Source organism: Staurois parvus, unplaced genomic scaffold, assembly GCF_062004578.1.
Source record: "Staurois parvus isolate SC_StPar_1 unplaced genomic scaffold, SC_StPar_1.0 ptg000025l, whole genome shotgun sequence".
Lineage (NCBI taxonomy): Eukaryota > Metazoa > Chordata > Amphibia > Anura > Ranidae > Staurois > Staurois parvus.
In genome coordinates, this window is record NW_028317821.1 from 19,683,282 (window position 1) to 19,704,793 (window position 21,512).

At 40.6% G+C, this 21,512-nt stretch overlaps 1 protein-coding gene across 2 annotated transcripts in view; it reads left to right on the forward strand.

The window, feature by feature from the left end:
- ACSS3 (acyl-CoA synthetase short chain family member 3) overlaps positions 1–21,512 on the forward strand; it is a 162,100-nt gene that overhangs the window by 129,518 nt on the left and 11,070 nt on the right. For both annotated transcript variants that reach the window (XM_089652211.1, XM_089652219.1), the window contains exons 11-13: positions 3,455–3,518; positions 15,374–15,455; positions 16,668–16,790. In XM_089652211.1, coding sequence (XP_089508337.1) covers positions 3,455–3,518; positions 15,374–15,455; positions 16,668–16,790 — 269 coding nt within the window. The remainder of the gene's footprint in view (positions 1–3,454; positions 3,519–15,373; positions 15,456–16,667; positions 16,791–21,512) is intronic.

Here is a 21,512-nt window from a genome sequence, read left to right on the forward strand (position 1 = left end):
GTGCAGGGAGGAAAAAGTATGTGAACCTTTGGACTTAATAACTGGTTGACCCTCCTTTGGCAGCAATAACCTCAACCAAACGTTTCCTGTAGTTGCAGATCAGACCTGCACAACGATCTGGAGTAATTTTGGACCACTCCTCTTCACAAAACTGTTTCAGTGTAGCAATATTCTTGGGATGTCTGGTGTGAATCGCTCTCTTAAGGTCATGCCACAGCATTTCAATCGGGTTGAGGTCAGGACTCTGACTGGGCCACTCCAGAAGGCGTATTCTGTGCTGTTGCAGCCATTGTTTTGTTTAATTACTTGTATGCTCTGGGTCATTGTCCTGTTGCATCACCCATCCTCTGCGGACAGATGGTCGTACGTTTTCCTGCAAAATGTCTTGATAAACTCTGGAATTCATTTTCCCATCAATGACAACAATCCATCCAGGCCCTGAGGCAGAAAAGCAGCCCCAAACCATAATGCTCCCTCCGCCATGTTTTACAGTGGATATGAGGTTTTGATGTTGGTGTGCTGTGCCTTTTTTTCTCCACACATAGTGTTGTGTGTTCCTCCCAAACAACTCAATCTTGGTTTCATCTGTCCACAGTATATTTTGCCAGTAGTGCTGTGGAACATCCAGGTGCTCTTTTGCAAACTTCAAACATGCTGCAATATTCTTTTTGGACAGCAATGGCTTCCTCCGTGGTGTCCTCCCATGTACTCCATTCTTGTTTAATGTCTTCCTTATTGTAGATGTGTCAACAAAAATGTTAGCACGTACCAGAGATTTCTGTAGGTCTTTAGCTGACACTCTGGGATTCTTATTTACCTCATGCAGCATTCTGCGCTGTGCTCTTGCAGTCATTTTTACAGGACGACCACGCCTAGGGAGAGTAGCAACAGTGCTAAACTTTCTGCATTTGTAGACAGTCTGTCTTACCGTGGACACATGAACATCAAGGCTTTGGAGATACTTTTGTAACCCTTTCCAGCTTCATGCAAGTCAACAATTCTTGATCGTAGGTCTTGTGAGAGCTCTTTTCTGCGAGGCATGGTTCACATCAGACAGTGCTTCTTGAAACCAGTAAACCCAAAACAGGTGTGTGTTTTTTTAAGGGCAGGACAGCTGTCAGCAACACATCCAATATCATCACACTGATTGGAGTCAAGGTTGGCTCACTCCTGGCTCCAATTAGCTCTGGGAGAAGTCATTAAGCTAGGGCCTCACATACTTTTTCCTCCCTGCACTGTGAATGTTTACATGTTATGTGCAATTAAACCATGGCAACATCTAATGTTTGTGTAGTATTATGTTCAGCAGACTGTGCTCTTCTATTGTTGTGACTTAGATGACATTCAGAGCACATTTTATGCCCAATTCATGCAAAACTCCACGTAATCCCAAGGGGTTCACATACTTTTTCTTGCAACTGTATGTTCTATCTCCTTTAACTCTACTTAGATTATTATTGATTTCTCCTTCGCATCTAATGTACAACCTTTTCTCACTTATGGGCTGCACTCTCCATCTCCTTACCCGGACTAAGCTGCATAAGTTTAAGCAGTATTGCGCAAAAAACTTATTTTAGTTATCTTTATATATACTCTGAAATGTTCATATGATGTAATTGTCAGTAGAATTTGTTTGCTGAAACTTCTGTTCCTTTTTGTGTTATTCTGAATAAAGTTAATAAAGTTCAAGTGAAAAAAAATATTTCCAGTAATGTTCTTGAAATGTATAAAAGAAAACAGGCTGATAGTGAGAATTGTGGTATTCCTCAACACTAGTGGTAGAAGTAATACCTTACTTTGGTCACTTTCAGTGGGGAAGCTAGACATTCTTTCACCCTGGACAAAGACTCAATTCTGCACCCCCCTATGCTTAGTGTGCAACAACTGATACAATAGACAGGTGGAATAAGAAAAAGCTTAGTCATGCATGAAAGAGAGTCCCAGGCAATAGCCATGCAGGCAGCTTGCCCCCTCCCCACTCCTCTGGTCCCCTGCAGTGCCTCCTCTGGTCCCTTCCTTTCTTGCCGGCTACCTGTGCAGTGAGCAGGTGTGCTGAATAAAGGCATTACTGATCGCATACTGGAGAAGTTTAGCATGTGATTGGTAAGACAGCCACAAACTAGATGCAACATAACCTTCTTCGGCATAGATTCCCCTCAGCAGTCAGCAGGATGGAGAGTGGGGAGAGAGAAGACCAGGGGAACAAGTTCTGAGTAAAGCTATGTTGCAACTATTTTGTGGCTGTCTTACAGATTGCATGCTAAACTTCTCCATACTGAGTAGGATTATGCCTTTATTCAGCTCACCTGCTTGTTGCACAGCTAGCTGGCAGGAGAGGAGGGGAGCGCTGTGGGGGGCCAGAAGAATACAGGAGGGAGGGGGTCCAGAGGAGTACGAGGACTAGACAGCTTAAGAATAAGGAGCATGGACAGGAGTGACATTTACTGGTACTGGCCCTATATTTTTCCTCCTGCAACAGCTGAATGCTGGTGGGAGGTAGAGAAGGAGACGAGGGGTTTCAGCTGCTGCAGAAAGATCAGTACCAGCCATGGCACCCCTCTCAATGTCGTGTCCATGTTCCCCCCTCATAGCTTCGGCGCTGATCACTGTAGGTGGGAAATTACTTTTCCACTGCCCAAAGAACCCATAGCAACCTCAGGAGAAGCCCTAGTCGAGAAAGGCAGTAATAAAGGGCACAACTATGATGTATGCACCCTGTCTTTGGCAGCTGAAAGGTTTAAATACTAGTTATATTAGTGGAGCCTCCAGTTACCCTTATATTTTTGGTGCGTAATAGTTTATTGGATGAACAAAAACCCATGCAATAAACATGAGTTTATTGCATGAGATTTATGTATGGCATGTGAATACAGTATGTTGGATCATAAACAAATGGAGATAGAGATAATAGCACCTTTTTGGTACATTCAAGAGTCTTTGGTATTGTTAATACTGAATAAACTAGAAAGATGGAAACTTAAAGTGCCATAAAAAGTCTGTCTTCGGTAAGATGCATCTAAGAATCTTTTTCATGTAACATTGTGTAGCAGACTTGACAAGCCTAGGCCAGTAAGGCCAGCATTGCTGCACACCCTTGTTTAGCTAGAGAAATGTGATAGCCTCATTGATATGAGTGGGAAATATACTGTCTGGCACATGGTAGGGATTTAATCATTGAGGTGGAACATCACAAGTTTATATTTAAATTACTCATAAACTTCCAAATTATCACTTACAAATTTAGTAAAGCCTAAATTACCACATCGCTTGCACAAATTGCATTGTCAGTGTTTGTTTAGCATTAGTCATTTGATATGCTGGATTGTTAATGGAAAATGCAGAGTTTACTAAATTGTTGAATGCATTTTGTTTGAAAGACCTATACCTTAGAATTCTAAGTTGGAGAAGTCTGCAAAAAAAGCCATTCAAGAGATATTCTTCTTTTTATTCACAGTTAAAATATTGAATAGCCAAATGCAAGAACTCAAGCCAAACACGCTGGGAAATATTGTTGCAAAGTAAGTGTTTTTGTCATCTTTGTGTTTGTAAATTTCTAAACTAAAACACGTAGTTGAGTAATGTTTTTATTTCAAAAGATGTTTTTAAACAATTGGAAAATCCTTGCAGATGTTGAAGTCCTTTACACCTGCTTGTACCTGCTCACTAAACAAGTTACACTTCAATAATTCTAACGACTCTTAGGCCCCATTCAGACCTGCATGCTGCTTTTTTTTCTGTGATAGTTTAGGGCAGCCGATTCACTTGAATGGGTTGCCCTACATATGACAATTGCAACGAAGTAGCTCCTGCACTTTTTTTTTTTGTTTTTTTTGCAGTGAGCCTCATGTGTTTCTGAAATGTGCATTTTGGCACACAACAGAATGTGCAACTGCTACCCACATTTGGGGAGCCATTAAGATTGAATGGCAGCACAAGCCTTATACATAATTTATATGTGTTCCTGAAATGTCAAGATGTGAATAGAGCCTTAATTAGTCATCCCTGACCAATAAGAAATGTATCTCTGCTCCATAGACACAATGAATTCAACAGTTTCATTATTGCCCCCACTGAAAAATTTCCTGTTTAATGGAAGAAGAAAAACCCTTTTAACACCTTCCCACCCATTGTATGCATATATGTGGCCTCACAGAAGTGGGCCCTTATCCATAGGGCTGCATTTATGCATACCTCTCTTTGCGCTAGGAGCATGCTGCACTGCGCCCATCCAGCACAGAGGCCAGGCTCTCACCGTGAACCACAGGTTCCGTACCAACGATTGGGGCCAGGGGCTTCTGGTTCTAAGTCAACTCATTGCTGTGATCACCTCTAAGTGGCTATCACAGTGATCAGTCACTGTGCAGCCTGCCCCTGTGTTTTGCTTCTCTCTGAATGGAGGGAGAGATACATGGTATCTCTCTCTCCTTGCAGGGAGAAAGATGTAAATAAACAAGTGTGTACAAAAAAAAATAATGGCTAGATCAAGGTTTGATATCGGGCATTGGTGGGGTTATTGTTTGGGTCAAGTAAGGGTCAAAGGTCATAGTATATTTTGGCCATGATTTTTTTTTTTTAAAGCTTTTTTAAATTTGTATATGTGTCAGTTAGTGATCAAAAAAGCAAAAAGTGATAAAAAGCAGGGTAAAAAAAAAAGCAAAATCTGCACTATTGTTTCTGGGCCCTACTACAGGTACAAACAACAACTAACATACACATATGTGGTATTGCTGTGATCGTCAGGAGCAGGAAAATGTATTTTAGGTTGTTCTTTGGTGGTAGGTTATGGTAGTAGCAATAAATAAACGGCTAAATTTAAGATTTTTGTTGGGGGGGCAGTTTTCCTTTGATAAATAAATAGATAACCATTACTATGTACCACAAGAAGAAAGTCCAATTTGTCCTGAAAATAACAACGCATAATCCACCTGGATGCACAAAGTTGTTGTGATGATATGTACGGTTTTACTAACATGTCAAAGTTGCAAAATTGTGTTCAGGCATTAACATTTGCTTTACCCTCAGTTGCTAGGGGGTTAAACACTACAGGGGAATCGACGTATTGGACTCTTGTGTAAAGATGTTGTACAGTATAGCTATATATTGTGGGTATGTTCATTGTCCATCTACTACCTTGTTTAAATTTGAATTTGAGGCAGATATAAAAACCAGTTAAATGTGTTTTAAATGCAGTTGGTGGAAGCAGCCACGTTTTGTCATATTGATCTCTTGTAATCCATGGTGCAGCAGCACACAAGACTAGGAGAGGGGGACCCAGCACTAAAAGCCAATCGGGCTGTGCTGCAGTTCACATGTGCTCACAGTGAGTATGCTGAAAGGAGAGAACAGAGTAATATGAGAGATGACCTCATCAATATGTTTCATTGTGCAGTCGGCAGTTTGAGTGTGTGCTTTTAAAGTAATCCACTCATTAATTTTACTGCATGTATTGTATACTGTACATTACTGACATGTCACAATATTATTTAACAGTATCATTTTCAAAAAAAGCTCTACCTTTTATCAATATAAGTGCTTGAGCTCCAGGCAAGTGACTTGACTTGGTTAAGATAATATCTCTCAACTGCAAGCAGGAAAAGGCATTTCACAAGTCTCCTCTTAAACAAAGGATTAGTGATCAGGCGAGAATCTTCAGGAGAGGAGGTGAGCTGTATCAGATTTGTGGACACAGCTAAGAACTGCACAGATGTCAGAATTTACATTATTGCATACACTAAGCCAGGAAGTCAGCATAGGAAGTACATTTTTGACCCTGCGCTGTGGTAGCACCCAGATATTGTAGAGTGCCCCTTTAAACTCTAACACGTCTAGCAGCCTGTGTTTGTAAAAACAAGGTTTTTGGCTTATCTTCCCCCCTCCCTTATTTCCTGTGAGTATTATGTTGTACCAGCTCGTAGCTGGGACACTTATCTGTAGCTGCTGTCCAAGGTTATTCTGCAGAGTTTAGAAAGCCTGTTGAAAGTAATAGAAAGTGAAAGAAGAAATGTATGTTTTGTGACATAATCATTGGTATATAAGTTTTCTATAACTCACTTAGCAGATGAGAGCACGAGCCGTCTGTTGGGTCAAAACAGTGCTGTTTTTAATAAATCATTTGTATTCCTCAAGTCCGTGTCCGGAGTTCTCTGGTTTGCCAAAATTGCTACTACAGTGCCACAACTGCACTAAAATGACCCCATCCTTCTGGAGCAATAACAGATGAAGGGGTAGTTCTGTGATCTTTATCAGGGATAATAAATACCTATACGTGTTATGTTTACACTTTACTCAGCATGCAAAAACTAGGTCTACTTTAAACTAGTCTTCTCTAACTGCAGAAAAGGTCAAGGATTTAGTTACGTTGTCTGTCAGGGGTGGTCAAACAAAATTATAGAACCTTTGGCAGGTAGATCGGTTCCTGTATATGTTTTTATGTTGTGTGTTTGCCTGGAGTATCTTTTGACACAATGCACATGTACTATCACAAGATTAAAATATACAATAAGAAACTTTTTGGTAACCTTTACTGGACAAGGTTTATTGTCTATGATGTGCTGTGAATGTGTGTCTTATCTGAGTGTACTGTATATGTTATTAGGCCAGTTTAGGTTTAATTTAATATCTTGCACTTTTTAGTCAGAGTAGAAAAACAATCCTTGTAAATCTCATTTAATGCTACAGTTTCCACAGCTGAATGACATTTACATGCCTTGGAAGAAGTTCCACCAAACACCTGTGAGACTGAGGTGCCAAAGGAAAATTAGTTGGCTTCCCACAGATTGGTACAACTGTAGATTTTGGCAGTACACCCTATTGACGAGCATTAGAAAGTCTGCAGCAACGTATGCTTGATAGAATATGCACATATTGCAAATAAGTGATGTTTTTAAAGCAGATTGTCGGGGAAAGGTCATATTAATGAGAACGTTCAGTCTAAAGAAACTATAAAGAATGGACTGCTAAATCACATTTTAAAGAGAATGCCATGAAGAAAGAAATAAGGACAATTAACAAGAAGCCTTGAAGTCACTAAAAAAAGGCAAGGGGTATTCCCTATGAATATTGAACATAAAAGGCAATGCCTACATTTATTAAAATTAAACACAAAATTATTTGGCAGTTATTCAGTGAATATTTCATCCTTCATGCCTCTGTCAACCAATTTTGAAAAATATTGTCCCTATGCATAGAGCACCATATGCTCAAAGACTTTCATCATACATTAATTAATCTATAATTAAAAAAAATAAAACAATTGTTAGCGTTTTCATGCTAGTTCACCCTGTCCCCACCTTTCCCCCTTCCACCCAAAAAAAGGTCCCACTTTTCCTTGGTTCTTCCATTCTTTTCTTACAACTCCTCTGTTGCCCAATGTCCGTCCTATTCCTTGAATTGGTATCTCTCTCCAGAAGTCATAATTCTAAATATTGGACATCTCACACTCTACAGGTATTAGTATTAGATCAATAGACAATATACCTCGCCTTTCTACAAAATCCTACCCCTTTTATTCTGCACGGCTTTACATTAGAAAAAATACTGGTATGTTATGAATATTAGAGTTCAGATTTGTACAATTCAGGAGGCATTCTGAAATGTCATGTGAACTTAATTAGGCTCTAAACACTTGGGTCTACTCTGGAAGCAGTATATCACAAGCATTCTGGTGACAAGTGTCAGACATGGCTTTTCTCTATACAAGATAGTGTGAATGTAACAGCAACTTAAAGGCAAATCAAAGCCTTTCTGAAGAAATTGAGAGCCTACTGCAATTTTATGTGGTTCTGAGCATGGTATCTGTATGAACTGGCCCTTACAGTTTTTGTTTTCTCCACATTAAAAGTGATTGGGGAAAAATTTAAAAAAGAATCCACAGCCATTCAGGCTTTGCTATACACAATTTAGTAAATGCACCGACACCTTGGTACCATTCCAAAACACATGATAGTGCAGCCTTTAACATACTTGCTAAAATTCACTTCACCCCAGTTGAATGGCTGATTCAGGTAGCAGGTTAGCTGTTTCTGGTGTCAAAGATGATGCTATGGATGATGGGGAGGTTCACCAGTTTTACATCAAGCACACAAGTGCTAGCAAAATGGCACAGATTGGGATATGGATCCTTTAATATTCACAAGTGTCTTCTTTGAGTGAAGCATACTGTCCCTTTAAAAGGCATTCACCCCCATGGAGGATTTCATGTCTTATTGTAAAAGAATATTAAATCACAGTGCGTTTAATTTGTTTTTTTTTTACAGTGATCAACGGAAATAGATTCTTTTATATCAAAGTGAAAACAGATCATTGCAAAGTGGGTTATATTCTGTACAATAAAAAACACAAACTGACAAAAAACAAACACAAAAAACTTTCTTTTTTTTTATATAGTTAGGTCCATATATATTTGGACACAGGCAAAATTTTCATAGTTTTGGCTCTGTATGCCACCAGAATACATTAAAACGAAACAATCCAAATAAATTTGAAGTGCAGACTTTCAGCTTTAATTTAAGGGGTTGAACATAAATATCAAGTACAAATTTTAGGAACTGCGACCATTTTTATACACATTTTCAGGGCCTCAAATGTAATTGGACAAATTAATATCATAAATGTTCATGTTTAATATTTTGTTGAGAATCCTTTACTGGCAATGACTGCCTGAAGTCTGGAACCCATGGACATTACCAAAGACTGGGTTTCCTCCTTTCTGATGCTTTGCCAGGCTCTAACTGCAGATATCTTCAATTGTTCTTTGCGGGTATTTCTGCCTTAGTTTTGCCTTCGGCAAGTGAAATGCATGTACAATTGGGTTGAGATCAGATGATTGACTCGGCCATTGCAGAATATTCCACTTCTTTTCTTTCAAAAGTTCCTGGGTTGCCTTTGCAGTTTGTTTTGGATCATTGTCCATCTGTACTGTGAAGCACTGTCCAATCAACTTTGCTGCATTTGGCTGAATCTGGGCTGACAGTATATCTCAAAACACTGCAGAATTCATCCGTCTGGTTCTGTCTTCTGTCACATCATCAATAAACACCAATGACCCAGTGCCACTGGAAGCCATGCATGCCCATGCCATCACACTTCCTCCACCATGTTTTACAGATGCCGTTGTGTGCTTTGGATCATGGGCTTTTCCAAGCCTTCCCAACACTTATTTATTCCTGTCATTCTGGTACAGATTAATCTTGATTTATTATTCACACTTATGGACTGTTAACAGCAATGTAGCTGCCTCCCACTCCTCTTATACCCTCAGTAGGATAAAGATGACAAAATACAAAATTATAGTGTGGCACTACAAAATGGTGCTATAGAATACGTCCCTCCCACATGTGTGCAGCACTATATACCAAGAAGATACATTTATGTTGTACTACAGTACGCCTCCCTCCTCAAAAACATACTCCCTGTTTTTCATATAAAGGCAAATCCAATGATGTGATGTGAAAACACCAACAAGATTACAACAGAATGTATGATATACTAAAATACACCTCACTCCTCAAAAATCATACTCTGTGTGTATTTATGTGACAATAATAATTTGCGACATCTTTCCAATAAAATAACGAAGAAAAAATAGGCAAAACAATGTTCTGATATGGCATACTGTGTGCGGCATACTACAGAACACCTCCCCCTACTGACAAATATGCTCCTGTGAAAAACCAATATAATAACAGATATATGTGACATCCATAATATGCAATTCCCAAAAAGTGCTTCAGTGCAGTCCACTTAAAAGTACTCTTGATTTTAGTAAAGTTTTACGTTCCTTCTTGTGACACTCGTGCTCCCCATCCCCATTGAGTTCGCACTCACCAGAGATTACGACTCCCTTTTTACAGGCAAGTCTCATGCGCTTGGTATATCTTCCACCTTCAATCTCTCCACACCTCCTCTTATTTGGACCTCTTGTATCCCCGAATCTCCTTCTCCTCCATGCCACCAATAGTAAACCAAGAGAACCAAAAAGCAGAACTCCAATAGTGTAATACTGTTTATTAAAAATTCCACATATATACAAATTGCATTTATATAAAAGATTCACAAAGAACGCTTTATCTCATGCTTCCGTAATGCGCTTGCATTTCACCGGACCGGAAATAGGCAACTGGAAGTGACGCAAAAGGCTCCGCCCAACTAGTTTCATCAGCGTGCTGTCATCAGGAGCGGATCACATCATTTAGACTGCTCCTGATGACGTCACACTGATGAAACTAGCAGATCAGCTTGGGGCATCTATTTTCCAAAAAGAGATCATTTTTTTTTAAATGTTTTTTTCTAATTTTTGTTCTTCCTTCTTTTTGTATAGAAAACAATAATAATTATAGAAAAAAAACAGTGGTTATTAACCACTTGTCTACAAATGAAATTTTTTACACAAATTTTTTGTACACAAACACAATATAATACCCAACATTTTGGTAAAATATTGCGTAGAGTAAATAAATGCCAAACATTTTGAGATGCCAAAACGTCTGTAAAATGGCGAAAAGCTACAGTACCTAAAATTGTCCATAGGCTATGCTTTAAAAGCCTTTACAGGTTATTCATTTAGATTTAAACATAAGTTTGGCACTAGAACTATTGTTCTTACTCAATACCTCAACACACATAGATACCTAATATGTGTAGTGCAATCACCATTTACATATGCGTGCTGGACCTATGCATGCATTTGCATTTGAAGTGAGCACAGGGGGACGGGCATGCTCTTAAAGAGATTCTAAAGGTTAATTTTTTTTTTATTATTCGAAAATTACAAACCTGTCTATACTTTCCTGCTGTGTACAGTGGTTTTGCACAGGGCAGCTTGGATCCTTCTCTTCTCAGGTCCCCCACAGGTTCTCCTGGCTCCTAATGTCTGTCAGGCCCCCCCACAGCAAGCAGATTGCTATGGGAGAACCTGCTGCTCCGTGTGTCCATTCACGCATGGAGCCACGGCTTGTCCCAGCGCCCCCTCTCTCCTCATTGGCTGTCTGGCTATGATTTATAGAAGTGGGAGCCAATGCTGTCTGAGCCAATGGCTCCCACTTGCTGTCTCAGTCAATGAGGAGGCAGAATCCTGCGTCAGCCGAGGCTGTCATTCACATCGCTGGATCGCGATGAGTCTCAGGTAAGTATTGGGGGGTCTGGGCGAGCTGCTGCACAGGTTTTTTACCTTCATGCATAGAAACCTTGAGCCTTTACGCAGCTTTATTTTTTCTAAATTCTTATTTGGAGTTGTGGAGGGACTCTTCTGAGCACTGTAAAAGTAATCTAGCAGCTGTAAAGCCACCTGGATCACTTCTACAGAAAAGCCGATTGCCAGCTTAAAAAAAACTGTACCAGGGTTTTGGATCTAGTTGCAGCCCTCCTCCTGGTATAATCACTTGATTTCCAGAATGTTTATATATGTAGACTGGACAGCAAGCCGTTAAAGCAGTAATAAACCCAAAACCAAAAATGTAATATATTGCAGCTAATCCGTCCTTAAATGTTGTGGTTCCATTAGTTTCTTTTTTTCAGGCTTTTCCCTCTGTTTTTACCTGGTGATCCAGCCAGTAACACACCTCTTGTATTGGAGTGCCCCCACTCTGGATAAAAGAGCACAGGTCCACCTTTGGACAGCAGCACTGTCAGTCTGTGGAGTGAGGAGTGTTAGATGCACTAGCAGGTTTAAATAAACTAACAAATTGAAGCTGGACTCCAGCCAATACTTTCTAAGCAGTGCCAGCAAACAGCTTTGTTCCTTTTGCGATAAAAGGTTTACATAAATGAAATAAAGCTCATCATTGTAAGCACGCTGCCAGTGGTAAATGGTTTTGTCTCAACTCTCCAAAATGAATAATGGCCTGGACAGGAAGGGGGTGTAACATGCAAGCAGGGCCGCCATCAAGGGGGGACAGCTCATTTAGATGTAGGGGGCCCGGGCATCCTGAGGGGCCTGGGCCCCAAATTGGCACCTCCCCTTTGTTAAAACAAAAACACTGATAAACAATTAGTCCCGACTCACTCCACTGGCTCCTGAGTCCCTGCCTCCCATTGGTTTTTAAGACCGCCCGGCATCCTAGCAACCAATCACGTGCATTCACAGCCCCCGACAGGAGATGATGTAACTTTCTCCTCCCTGCTCCACCTCATTCTAGTGCTTTACCTCCCTGCTTCTTCCTTTTGCCCTGCTGCTGAGAAAGGAACTGGGACTCTAGTGAGGGGGACTGTCGGAGCACTGACCTAATGCAGGAGAGCGGGGAGCCTTTGATGCCTGGTGGAGAGGAGAGACAGGCACTGCTGAAGTGGGAACATCTGTGAGAGATGTCTCTTTGCTATATGGGGATGTCTCTTTGCTGGATCGGGCTATTATTTGGCTGAATATATGGGGATGTCTCTGCTGGATTGGACTGTATCATTGCTGGATTGGGAAATCTCTTTATTGATTATACAGGATGTTTCTGCTGGATTGGGCTGTCTCTTTGCTATATAGGGCTGTCTCTTTGCTATATAGGGATGTCTCTTTGCTGGATATATAGGGCTGTCTCTTTGCTAAGAATATGGAGATGTCTTTTTTTTGGATTGGGAAGTCTCTTTGAGTATATGGGGATGTCTCTTTGCTGATTAGGGGTGTAGCTTTGAATATATGGGCGTGTCTTTCTGCTAGATTGGGCTGTCTCTTTGATGGATTGGGCTGTCTCTTTTCTGAATATATGGGGATGTCCCATTGCTGAATATATAGGGAGGTATCTCTGCTGGATTGGACCATCTCTTTGCTGAATATATAGGGAGGTCTCTCTCTGCTAGATTGGGCCATTGCTTTGCTGAATATATGAAGAGGTCTCTGCTAGATTGGGCCATCTCTTTGCTGAATATATGGGGAGATCTCTTTGCTGGATTGGGCCATCTCTTTGATAGCTGGATTGTAAATACACCAGCTATTCCTGAAAAGCTGTTCTTTCCCTTGTAAATAACTGCAGTGTATATGCATTCTCTACAGCAACACTAAACACTGAATAAAGTAGGAACTTTATTTTACATCTATATATATATATATATATATATATAGCCAGTTTCTGTCTATGGTTTACATAAAGGATATCAATTTGTAAGACTATCACCAAAAGTAAGTCGTTTTCTTGTTTATACTGTATTTGTATAACTTTGTTATTCTAAGAAATAACCGCTATTGCTGTATAAACAGACACATAGAAGAAATGTAAAAACGGCTCTGGTCCAGAGGGAGTTTACAGATGTAAGAGCTGAATTGGTTAAATACACTAGGATTCAATGTTAATTACAAAAGAAAACTTTATATGGAAAGCAAAACTTCCCGCTACAGAATTTAACACATTGTCATTCATCTTTGGTTGCTATTTGTTGTGTAGCAGAAATTCAGTAAATCATAGTTTATCTTTAGCAATTTCCTGCAAACGGTATTGTTTCTACACACCAAAAAAATGCCCTTGGGTTCTGTCAGGCACAGGACATGGACATTCTGTAATTGAAATGCCATTCTGTAATCACACAGTACTGGAAGCCTTTCATCCATATCATGACTTTTTTTTTTTCAACAGTATGCATTGTCGTGTTTTAGTTGCCAGTCTGGGATGTTTTTTTTCTGATCTTTGCTTGTTTGGCTTTTACTGACAGAACAGTGTGTGGCTGTAATAAAAACAACTGCTTCTGCTGCAGATGCATTGGCACTCATTGCCAGTTCTCTAACAAATTCGGCAAGATTGATATTACAAATGCCCAATGATATTAATTGGTCAGATTTGATGACAGACTAAACCGATAACTGGAGGAAGGCTTAAAAAATGTGAACATTTAAAGAACTTTTAAAGCTGGTCTATCAAGTATAAGACATATTTTGTAAATATAACCATTTACTTACCTTTCTTGGCCTTACTCTCCTTTTTTATTTAACTGTGCTTTGACCACACAAGCTCATGACAGCAAAATTGGATTCTTTACATTTGGCCCATCTGCAGTGATCAACAGTACAATGAGGATAGCCTCATGTCTTCAGTGCAGAAATCTGCTCCACACAGATACTTGTTTGATTTGGTGGAATAAAAAGCATCTGAGACAAGTTCTAACTCAACTCAACACTTTATATTATTTCCTCCCAGTGTGTTTGCTACCTGGAACCATAGTTGCCAAGTCTACCCCCCAGGACACTATCCTCTTGTCAGCAGGGCGCTAAGTGATAGTATGTTCTGTATTACAGTTCTTGGCACTGCATTTGGAACTGTTGGGCAGTGAATGATCTCCTGCTTGACAGTCACAATATAGCCCCAGCACAGACAGAGCAGTGTTGTGGAGCACTTTGGTAAGTTCACTGAACTCCAATGCTTATTCTTCCTCTCGTGGGCATCAGTAATGTTTGGCTAATTTTGTTCCCACTGCAATCCACCATGTGCTGTTACACTGCTCCTATTGTTGCCAAGGATTTGGGATTTTGCTGCCACAAACACCATTGACTTTGTAATTTTGTTTCCATTGATACCAACAATTTGAAGTTAAAAGATAAGTTCACCCTTTGAAACGTTACATGTTCCACTTTTATTTAGGGTGGAACACGTAACATATTCCAGCTCCTGCTGCCTCTGCACGCCTTGATGAAGCTCATTTTACTCCCACTCTCTCCTACTGACACCAATGATATGTGACTTATTTTACTCCCATTGACGCAAACAATATGGGGCTGATCTTACTCGAATGACACCAACAATGTGGATTTCACTTTATCCTACTATGTTATCCTAGTTGCACCAATAATGGAACCTCTTTTATCCCAATGATGCCAACCATGGGAACCTATTGACTCAAGCAATCCTTTTTTTTTTTTTTTTTTTTCTCTCCCACTGACACCAACAAAGGAGTTTAATTTATTCTACTGTCTCCTTAATCTCTGTTTCCTAATACATAGAAAATGATAGGGGTGCAAGAGTAACAGCACTACATTGTGAAGCCATGCCCACTTCAATGGCAAAGCCCCCTTTTTTGGCAATACCTCCATGTGCCTGGCATTTTCCTTCTCAAATATTTTAAAGTGTCCCTCCCATTTATTGCCAATCGTTGTCAACTATGCCAGAAACCCAAAACAATTTTTATATTCCAGTGCAAGAAAGTAAAATTATTGAATAAAAGATTTGGCCAAACCCTGCCTATTCCCTGTAATTCCTTCCAGCCATTTGTGGAAAACTGAATGCAAACCTAGCAGATGCCCTGATTACGCTCTTAATTCTGCACATGGTCTGCTTTTCAGCATATTGTTGATCTTTGTTGATAGTTTAAATGTTTGCACTGCACTAGGCATTGAGTAACTCCTTGTTACTGGAATCTGATTGGAAATTGACGTTTATAATATTTCTGATTTTTAATTTCCCAGATTACCTTTGCCTCCTGGGGCTTTTTCCACACTTTGGGAAAATGAAGAAATGTTTAGAAATCTCTACTTCACAAAATTTCCAGTAAGTGTAACTTGCCAAGGGTAATAGTAACATTTCTACCATGGATTAACAATTTCTTTTTTGGCAGCATAACATCCCTTAAAGTGAACCTGTGATTTTGTCATACAGGACAAAGCAACAAGTACACTTTAATGTTGGCCCCACCAGCCACACAAACCTTTTCTTCTTGCCCTCCCTGATCCAAAGACAGAGCATGTGACTTCATCCCATTCCTCCCATGTAACAGCCATGGTGACTGGTTGATCAGGTGTCCAGCTCTGTCACATGGAGTTGAGAGAGTAAAGGATCAAAATAATAAAAGCTGCTGCTTTAAAACTGAACTCTTGGCTAACGTCTACATTTACAGTTAAAAATACATGGTAGGTCAGAGCCGTCTCACCTACCAAGGAATATGTATTTCTGTCTATTCAATCCTTAGATTTACACAACACTATCACACATCCAGCCTGGTGACCAGTCTTTTCTTTGCTACAGTTAAGCAAGACAGCTAACTCGCCCTCCTCTTCCCCAAGCTCCTTATGTAATTGGACAGTTAAGAAGCAACAATAAATCAGGTAATCAACTGTTTTCTCCTCCTGTTAGCATGTTCCTTGTCAAAATGCATGTTAATGCAGGGTACCTAATTGGCCCTCATGTACTGCCCCAGGAGGCTAAATTCAGTTCAAATTCAGTTATTTGTACTAGTTTCATTTAAAATACAAGAACACATTTTAAATACCTAACCATATTCATTTTTTTTCATTTTGTTTTAAGTAGCTGACTGGAGGTCTGACATTAAGAAATCACAAAAAAAAGCTTATAAAAAGTCAGGGACTGCAAAACCCTTCTTTAACCTATTGAAACCCATTGTTTGCATGAGGTTCATGTTAGGGAAATGTTTCTAATAGCGTTTAAAGTATAGGGGAAAAAGGTGGTTTTAATTGTAGTGAAAAGTCAATTTAAAAAAATATTTTTTAAAAGCAGTGAAAAAGTAATACACATCAAGCTACATAGGCTTTTTTTAAAGACTGAAGAAGAACCGGATTTGCCAGGCATGATTGGTCCCTGGTCAATGCAGTTGGAATGAAATGGACAAGTGAGAGAGAGAGCAGCAGGTGAAAAACTCATGAAGTAGGCATATTTATTATTCGTGTACACATAACATACACATATACCCTAGGGTGAATGTAAAATGGTTGAATAATAGCTTTACTTGTATTATTTGTTTAAAAGGGGTATTATGACACAATGGATGCAGGATATATGGATGACGATGGCTATGTATATGTCATGTCCCGGGTCGATGATGTCATAAATGTAGCAGGTCATAGGCTCTCTGCGGGAGCAATAGAAGAGGTAACGTAAACGTAGCATTGAATGTACTGTATATGTTAAAATGATGTTTTTTATGCAGGTTTTTTTGTAGAAATTCTGCAATTTTCTATTCCCTTAATGGCCATTCCTTTTATTTCTTGTCTTTTTTTCTTTTTTGAGGAGATAAACATTTAAGTGAGATGGCAACCTACTGAAGTAGTTCACTTCTTTTACTTATTAATGGAATATACAGGTATTGTTTGGTGGAACAAAATGCCACTGATAGCATGTCACTCCATATTCTGTGGAGTATAACATGTAGTGTCTCATGCAACTCACTGTTCTTCATACCTGTGGTGTACACTTTGCCACATTCAACTTTTGCACTCAGTGATTTAAATCTCTGCATTACTTGAAGTAATTTCAGTTCTTCATGCTGTACCTATATTACATTCAGTATCTCATCTAGTTTTGCTGCCCCTGCACACTACATGTAGTGCTTCATGCCTCAATTACACTAGGGGCTTTACACCTCTGTATTATCCATAGTGACTTGTAGCCTTTGAAAAAAGTGCCTCGTATTCCCCTGTTAAATGACTCATCCAACTAGCCCCCACACAGTACTCCATATTTCTGTATTATACACAAATGTTGATTTACTAAAACTGTAGAGAGCAAAATCTGGTGCACCTCTGCATAGTGGGCAATCAGTTGCTAACTTCAGTTTGTTCAATTAAACTTTGACAAAAATCCTGGAAGCTGATTGGTTTCTATGCAGAGCTACACCAGATTTTGCACTTTCCAGTTTTAGTAATTCAGCCCCCCCAGTGTCTAATGACTATGTTTTATATATACAGTATATAGTTACTTAGCACTTGCATACGGTGCCTTACATGCAGTGCCTTTTACCTCTTATTTGCTTTGTGTCATCCAGATATTGATTTATATTTCTGTATTACAGTCCCTTATGCTCTTTCATTACATGCAATTTTTATTGCCTGTTGCATGCAATCCTTAATATCTCTCTGCTACACACAGCACTTTAACCAGCCCCTACAATGTTTCATATCACTGACACAGGACTTTTTGTTATACATGGTTCATTAAGTCCCTTTGCTGTACCTTATGACTGCCTCCTGAACAGGGCTTCTGGGAGAAGTGCCTACAGGCTTTGAGAACAACACAAATGCCACACCATCCAACACACATGTAGTGCTACTCTCGTAAGGACCGCTTGTATTTTTGCCATGGTTTCCACTTACTTCGCCCTGCAGCCAAAGTCCTTTGTAGTAGCAACAGTTGGACAAGCTTTTCAGAACACTAGCCAGTGTTCCCTTTTCTTTTCAGACCTATACTGACTATCAAGCACCAGAGGGGTAGCCAAGCACACAGAGTCCCCAAGATCTCTCAGTGTCTGTACTCGCAAGCCAATGGACAGAATGGCTGCCTTCTTCCAAGCGATTATCTCCAGTGATACCAGACAGAGTTTTGACAGACAGCTCCCCTCAGCATACTGTAGAACCAGGGTCACTCTCTCTAACTTCAGGCCCTCAGGTCAACCCAACTGAGCACGCATGACAACATGTGCCAGGTGAGGCAGCCTGCCTCCAGCCTGGCTGTTCAATCTTCTCCCAGGAAAGATGCTGAACCCATGTGCTCACAGAACATAAATAACACTCCCAGCATGCAATGGGACTGCCCTCCTTGCAATTGCCCAGGGCTGTATCCATATTCATGCTGTTCATTTGCCTAGCATCTACCCATGTTCTGGAAGGCTCTCATAGCTTCCTGAAGGTGGGCAGAACTCAGACGAATTCAACGGCAACCGACAATCATGAGCAGACCTGACTAAACAATCACAGCACTCTGTTAAGCAGAATACCACACTGAATTTACCTGACAGCCTCTCTGGTAAGCAGAGAAACATAACTATACTTAACCTAACTATACAAATATTAGCACCTGACTAGGAGGGTGCTACACACATATTAATGTGTAGCCTACATTTAGGTTTGGTGGACAAGTGCATCATACAAGCAAAAAAAATAGAATCTATAACATCCTGAAGGACACCTTTTAATATAGTGATGATCAGCTGTGGTACTTTAATTTTTAAGAGGATTTCCAAGGTCTTCATGTGAGTGGAAGGGTGACTGCACACTTTAGGAACCACAACATATCCCTTCCCTTGTCTTTGTCATGGTAGGAGGGATGGTTGCCTGTTGAGGGTAACTTCCTCATATGGTCTCTCATCCCTCACTACTATACATTGTGCCTCTTGTGTCTTACAAGCAGTGCCTTATGTCTTACATGCAGTGCTGCATACCTCTGTTAGGAACACAACACCTTCTGACGGTGGGATCCTCTATTCACAGCACAAACATCCCTATGCTTTCTTTCATGCGAGGATTTGGATGGCTGTGTTGTCTATACCACCAGTACCTTCTCTTCTTATTGAATTAATGAGAGTAGGAAGAGTGGCTTAGCTCTGGGGGAGCTACCACCACCATCTTCTGTTCTTTGCTTTTTACTAATAGGAAGAGGATAGATAGGTAAGCTATATGTTTTAAAACCACCACGTTCTATATTGTCTGTGCTGTGGGATCAATTAACCCCCTTGTTTGAGAGGAATCATAGCTTTATGGATGTGAAAACCAGGCTCACCTTTCCATTACGAGAGCAGTAGAAATGGCTGTATGCTGCTGTAACTACCATCAATCTTTTCATTCTTTCCTTGTGGGAGCGCACTGTAGGAACCACCACTTTTTCTAACATATGCTTTGCCCTACCTTATGTCTCCATACTACATCTCTTCTCTCTAATGACACCCAAACGTAGGGTGCAAATGCAGTGTTTTTTCCTGCACCGGATAGCAAGGTACAGAAGTACCATGCAATCTGGTTGCTCTGCATTTTGTGAAGTAGTGCTTGCGTTACTTTTCCTGCAGTCCAGTGCAATTTCAGCCCATTCAAATGAATGGGCTGAAATTGCCTTACACCCGCATGTGAACTTCTGTGCGCTTCATGGTGTGAACCGGTCCTAAAATAAGACTAGCCAGAAGAAACTGTAATGTACCTGTTAAAGCAAGTTTTGCATCTTTGTTGTACATGGCTGATTGTCTAAATTCCTGAAAGTATACCAGAGGGAGATTAAAAACAGACCCTCTCTGCTGTTTCAAAGGATGTGAAACATCCACTATGCTCCTATAGCTAGAGATCATGTGAGTTTTTCCCATGATTTAGAGCAGCATATTTATATTCATGATAAGCAGGGCAGCTATCAGAATTTTTGGAGCCCCTTACACAGCTTTAGGCCTGGCCCTCCTGGGTCTGACCACCAACATTACCCAAGGCCCGCCCACTGGCTGTCCCACCAACTCCTTCAGTGCACCCACTTCTATTTTAACATTATTACAACTTACTATATGCAAATGAAAAGTGTATTTCAAGCCAGTGCTTTCAAGATTTAACAGAAAGGAATAATATTTTAAGAGCAGCAAATAGACAGCCCCATATAGTCAGCAAAGAGGCATCCCTATATATTCAGCAAAGAGATGGCCCAATCCAGCAAAGCGATAGCTCCATATATTCAGCAAAGAGACATCCCCATATATTCAGCAAAAAGATGGCCAAATCCAGTAAAGAGGCATACCCATATATTCAGCAGAGACAGCCCAATCCAGCTAAGAGACAACCCCATATATCTAGCAAAGAGACAGCCCAATTCAGCAAAGAAACATCCCCATATATTCAGCAAAGAGATAACCCAATCCAGCAAAGAGATATTCCCATATATTAAACAGAGACTGTCCAATCCAGCAAAGAGACATCCCCATATATTTAGCAACAAGACTCTTCCCTTCTAGCACAAATCCTCTCTGTTTCCAAATTGCCCCCCCACATATCTTTTCCCCCTGGCCAGATCACCCCTCCCAATATTTGTTACCTGCCCCCTCCCAAGGCCACTGTGACCCCCCAGTATAATTCTTCCCAGAATGTACTCCTTCCCAATATAATCCCCCCAGTGTAAATCCCCACAGTGTACTCTTCACAGTGTACTCCCTCTAGTGTAAATCCTCCCCAGTGTAAACCACCCAGCGTAATCCCACAAGTGTAATCCTCCTAGTGTAAATTCCCCCCCATGTAAATTCCCACATAGTGTAATCCTCTAATGTGCATTCCGCCAGAGTAATCCCCCCTGTGTAAATCCTCCCCAGTATTCTTCCAGCTGTGTAATCCCTCAGTATAAATCTCTCCCCCTCCCCTGTAATGCCCCCCAGTGTAGTTCTCCCCTGTGTAAATCCCCTCACTGTAATCCTCACACTGTAATCTCCACGGTGTACTCCCCCAAGTGTTGATGCCCTCAGTGTAATCCCAGAAGTAAAATCCTCCTAGTGTAACATTATAATCCCCCCATGTGTAATCCGCTAGTGTAAATCCCCCCATGTAAATTCCCCCATTATACTCCCAGCAGTGTAATCCTCCCAGTGTAAATCCCCCCATAACTTCCCCCAGTGTAATCACCCACAGTGTACTCACTCCTGCAGTGGGAGGTGAATTAGTGGAGCCAAGTGGCAACACTGGACTCCAGCATGGATCTGTGGGATTCTGGGCATGGGGCTCCTACTGGCCCCTGGACAGTGGTTAAGTGGTCAGTCCACTCCAAGCCTCTAGCTTGTCCTGATCCCCCCCTCCCTGGTATAATTTCATTATCCAATGACTGACCTCATTAAACCCATTATCATCACTTTAGGTGGGTAGATTG